Here is a 5,336-nt window from a genome sequence, read left to right on the forward strand (position 1 = left end):
ATGACATGGGTTTATACAGTTCGTGAACATTTATACAGATGTATCCAAATTAAAAAGTTACAATTGAAACAAATAAAAGAATAATGACAACAGTGGATCAAACATTGTATTAAAACCATTGAGAGCATAATAAACTCCACTGTCCCACCCCCTCAGCCATGCGCGCGCACACGCACAATGACGTGAAAACCTCATTGGCTGGGACTAGGTGGGCACTTCCGGAAGCCATATCTTAGCACCACCCCTTCTGTCTGCTGCTTATCCTGCCTTCCCGCCATAAAGCTTCCACGCCATCCGGCCTCGCAGCTTCGTCCCCCGCCTGAACTCAGGCCCCCGAGGCAAACAGTGTCCCTTGTGCTTGGCGGTACCCTCTCTCCCAGTCTCTGCATTCAGAGCCGGCTCGCTACCCGCTGCCACTATGAACGTCCTCAGTGCTCGGCCAGACGACCTGGTAAACCTGTCGCCCTGCAACCTCCTTTGCCTTCCGGAGAACTATCAGATGAAATACTATTTCTACCATGGCCTTTCCTGACCCCATCTCTCTTACATCACTGAGGATGAGGATGGAAGATTGTGGGCTACCTCCTGGCCATAGTGGAGGAGGACCCAGATGATGTCCCCCACGGACATATCACCTCCCTGGCTGTGAAGCGTTCACACCGGCATCTCGGCCTGGCCCAGAAGCTGATGGACCAGGCCTCCCGGGCCATGATAGAGAACTTTAATGCCAAGTATGTGTCCCTGCATGTCAGGAAGAGTAACCGGGCAGCCTTGCACCTCTGTTCTAACACCCTCAACCTTCAGGTTAGTGGGGTGGAACCCAAATACTCTGCAGATGGAGAAGATGCTTATGCTATGAAGCCGGGTCTGTCGCAGATGGCAGATGAGCTGAGGAGGTAGCTGGAGCTGAAGGAGAAGGGCAGGTATGTTGTGCTGGGCTCCAGGGAGAACCAGGAGGTCCAGGGCAGCACACTTCCTGGTTCCAAAGAGGCCCGTCAATAGAAGAACCCAGCCATTGATGATAGTGGCAGTGACAGCAAGGAACCCAGTGAGTCCATGGAAAGCCCCCGTGCCCAGGACAGCTCAGAAGACTCACACTCCACCTCCTAGAGCCTGCTTAAGGTACGTACGTATTCTCTCTTCCCTGACTCAGTCCCTATCTCCCCTAAATTTCTGCACCATACATGGGTCAGCCTAATTCCATCCCATTCTAGCCCTGATGGGTTTCACTGTGAAAGCCACATGTTGACCTTGGGGAAGAGTGTAGAGTGGGCTGGGGGAAACTCATTGCTCACTACTGGAAGTTAATAGGACTCCATGCTGAAAGTAGATTAAATTTAGTAAAAGAAACAAGCATTTATCCTGCCTTTTCGGTATGAATTGTATTTCAGGGTATCCACATAGTCAATGAAAGAAATTTCTTCTTTATAGAATGACAGCAAATAAAGACAGAAAGAATGACAGAATTATAAAATTGCCATTTTGCAACTCTTAAAATAATAGATCTAGCCAATTGTCGTCAATGACTAATACCATTAGGTGAAAGTTGGAGCAGTTTGCAACAATGGATCATACTGGCAACTCTTGAAGTCACTGGTCAAGTGTAACATCACTATAAAGGAGACAAATATTATGTGCCTCCAAATGCAATAGGAAGTGCACAGTGACACCTATGAAATATTCTTGCCAAAAGAAAATTGTGTGTGTACGTATAAAATTTATCTTGAATTCAAACAAGGCCCTAGATCTAACTACCATTTTTATTAAAATAATAATAATGATAATAATAATAGAGGGACATGTTAAGCTACAGTCAGCCATATCCAGAATGAGAGAATTTCTACAGAAGAAATGAGCTGGTATCTTCAACAAATAAATGTCATTTTTTAAAGAGGGAGGAGGAATTTATCTATTAAACTTTAGAGATATGTTGACCAAACACAACCATTGTGGAGACTGTTTGACTTAAACAAACCAAATATAAGACATTTTGAGATGACCAGGCAAAATTTGAACATGGACTGTATATGCTATTAAGGAATTGTTAATAATTTTGTTAAGTAAGCTAAATGGTATTGTAGTATTATGTTAAAAAAAAGTTCTTATCTGTTAGAGATATATATTGAAATAATTAGAGTTGAAAGAATATGAGGCCTAGAATTTAAAATAATCCAGCCAAAAAAAAAATACTCCAGGGCTCCCCTGGTGGCGCAGTGGTTGAGAGTCCGCCTGTTGATGCAGGGGACACGGGTTCGTGCCCCGGTGCGGGAAGATCCCACATGCCACAGAGCGGCTGGGCCCGTGAGCCATGGCCGCTGAGCCTGCGCGTCCGGAGCCGGTGCTCCGCGACGGGAGAGGCCACAACAGTGAGAGGCCCGCGTACCGCAAAAAAAAAAAAAAAAAAAAAAAAAAAAACTCCAGCAAAAAAAGGTCGGGGCAGGGGGAATAGATAAAATAAGAATGACAACATGTATAATTGTTGAAGTTGGGTAATGGGTACTTGGGGGGTTCATTATGCTGTTCTTCACTGTTGAATGTATGAAAATCAACATGAAAAGTCAAAGAACAAAAACAATTATGGTTCTTCCGACTACACCCTAATACTAATACTAAGCAGACACTGAAAAGTAGTTTTAAAAGACTATTTAATTTCCCTTAGGCTCAGTGTAGAAGCTTTAAGTTCCAAACCTACTCACCTTACGCTTACATATGAAAAAGGCAGCGACCTTCTCATAACAAAGTCCAGTCATGAGTGACACACACTGCATATAATTAAAATAAATGCTGTTTGATTAATTTACTCGGTCATAAAAATGTGTATATGCCTGGCATGAGGCTTGGCGCTTGGTATACACCAGTGATTAGGACAGGCTGATGTTTACATTATACAGCATGTTATCTTCGTGGTTACTGGCTTCTCTTCAGTTGTGACACTCTACCTGAGTAAGATTTTAAGAAAATGAAGATAACTGGAGATTGCTTTAACACTGTATATATATAGTTTTATATATTATATATATAATTTGATGAATTCAAAAGCACTTAATATCTGATACGAGAAACAAAAATAACTGTCTCCCTAGTAGGGGAAAAGAAAATAATAGTAAGAAAATTATGTGTGGCAGTTATATTACTGTTATTGAACTTTATTTCTAAGATGAAGGAGTTGTTCCTTGTACTTAGCAAAACTGTCCTTCCATGTTGGTATCCTCTGAGGCATCTTCACTGGCTCCATCTAATCTTTGGTCCTCACGAGTCCCTTCTGGGTCCTTTCCAATCAGAGGTCTCTTCAGGTCTCGGGTGCTCTCTGCCATGTTTGGGCCATTTTGGTAGCAAGGGCATTAGTGTGTCTAGGCTAGTTGTCCTAAAAATTAACCTCCAAACCTCAATAACTTAATACAATAGCAGCTAATTTCTCACATCACAGTCCAATATGAGTCAGCAGTGTGGTGGGGATGTGAGGAGAGAGGAAAAGAAGGGCCCTCCTCCATGAAATCATTTAGGACTCCATCTGTTCCTTAGCCCTCTTTGGCAATCTGGTGAAGCCTAAGGACTCCTCAGAAAATTGTCTTTTAATGGCATGAAAATCTGTGAGATCACAAAGGAAACCAATTTTATTGAAATACTGTTACCAAATTATTTTATAATAAACTTATGTTATATATGTGCCTTTTTATTAGCATATGTAATAAAAAAATCTAGCAGTGGGTCTAATACTGTTACTTAAAAGCAAATTGAGTGTAAATTGAGTGTAAATGGTATTTTGAGATACCTCCAACAGCTGTAATATAATATGAAAATACCTGTGATTTGTATTGGTGATAAAGTCACAAGTATTGCAAATATTACTATTCATTGGGGCCTACATTCATAATTGAAGGAAATGCTAAGTTTCAGTTAGAGGTTAGGGAAGATACAGAGTTATTTTTGTTCCAAATCCAAGTTCATGGTTCTCCTCAATTTGACTAACGGATCCCAGGTTAACCCCTGATTTAATGCTGTTTTCTAGAATCATATGTCCTCTACTGGTTCATATACATTGAGCTTGCAGATAAGGGAAGAGAATACACACAGAGGTTCACATAAGTTTTGAAAGTCAGTCCTATTTTCCCTACTCACTGCAGGGGAGGCTAGGTAATGTAGTTTAGCTGTATGCCCAGGAGGAAGAGGAAGGAGTTCTGGTAACCACACAGCTTAGTTTCTGCAACAATGGGAACCATCCTAGTGGTGCTCTGGACTATGAGAAATTCTGCTTGCATGTCCAGCTAGGAGCTTGGGATTACTCTGCTGCCCGCTCTCCATAACATGGCACAGGGAACTCTGTGCAGCTATCCAAGGCTGTCTGCTTAGTCACATGACACATATGTCTTCTGCTCTTGCACAGACCTCGGCATGGGAAACTGGGATCCTGCCACCTTGCCGCCTTTATACCTCTTGTTAAAGCCTGGAAGAAATGACCCCTTTACTTGGAAATCCCCCAGGTTGTCTAAGGCTTCAGTTACCATCCCTCACCTCCATCCCATTCAATAGGGTATTACTAGGACAAACACCTAGCTGCCTGAATGGGAAAAGGCTACTGTGAAGAAAGAAAGAATGGGGGGGGGGGGAAGGTTAATACTACAAAAGTATTATCTTGCCACAACTGTGGCATTCCTCATGTGGAACTGGAGTTAAAATACCTACAGAAGAAAGTCCTGAAAGAAATAACTTTTCATTTTCCCTTATCTTCTTTTGGGTCTGGGCACCAGAGACAGTTAAAGTTAGAAGATTTAGAAGTGATGGTGAGTAGGGCAGCTGGTGAAGGAAACTGGAGGTCTTCATCTACAAAATGCTAATAAAAACCACTAATAACACTATGAGAACACTATGTCATAGGAACTATTCTAGGTACTGTGTATGAACTGTCTCACTTAGTCCTCCTAATTTCCCTCTGAAATAGGTACTATTACTCCATCTTACAGATGAGAACTGCATGCCATTCAGATAGTGAATGGAGAACAGGGGTGCAAACTCAGATGGTGAGACTCCACCAGAGTGAGCATTAAATGGACAGTGCCTGTAAATTGCTTAGCACAATACCTCACACACACTTATTTATTCTGTAAATTTTAGCTCTTAATATAATCTCTAGTAACGATTTAGGCTCTTTTCTTCTCCACACTAATCAAATGATAGAATGTTGTATATGAGCAGCAACAGTTTGCAGTCTTGGAAGGGAGATGCATCTTAATGATTAAAATAGCTTTCACTGACAAGCTGAAAGTCAACGCATTCAGCTGAATCAACGCTCATCAACACCAGAGTTCCTAGGGAGCCACAGCAATGAAGACAGGTCC

The 5,336-nt window shown here is 42.1% G+C and overlaps 1 protein-coding gene across 1 annotated transcript; it reads left to right on the plus strand.

The window, feature by feature from the left end:
• The first annotated feature begins 400 nt into the window (after window positions 1–400).
• Window positions 401–1,110, plus strand: NAA11 (N(alpha)-acetyltransferase 11, NatA catalytic subunit). The gene is given in 2 exon segments (XM_029235997.1): window positions 401–566; window positions 569–1,110. Coding segments are annotated over 2 exon segments (690 nt in total). The 5' UTR covers window positions 401–418.
• Window positions 1,111–5,336: the final 4,226 nt, after the last annotated feature.

Source organism: Monodon monoceros, unplaced genomic scaffold, assembly GCF_005190385.1.
Source record: "Monodon monoceros isolate NGI ecotype Baffin Bay Population unplaced genomic scaffold, NGI_Narwhal_1 Super_Scaffold_20, whole genome shotgun sequence".
Classification (NCBI taxonomy): Eukaryota; Metazoa; Chordata; class Mammalia; order Artiodactyla; family Monodontidae; genus Monodon; species Monodon monoceros.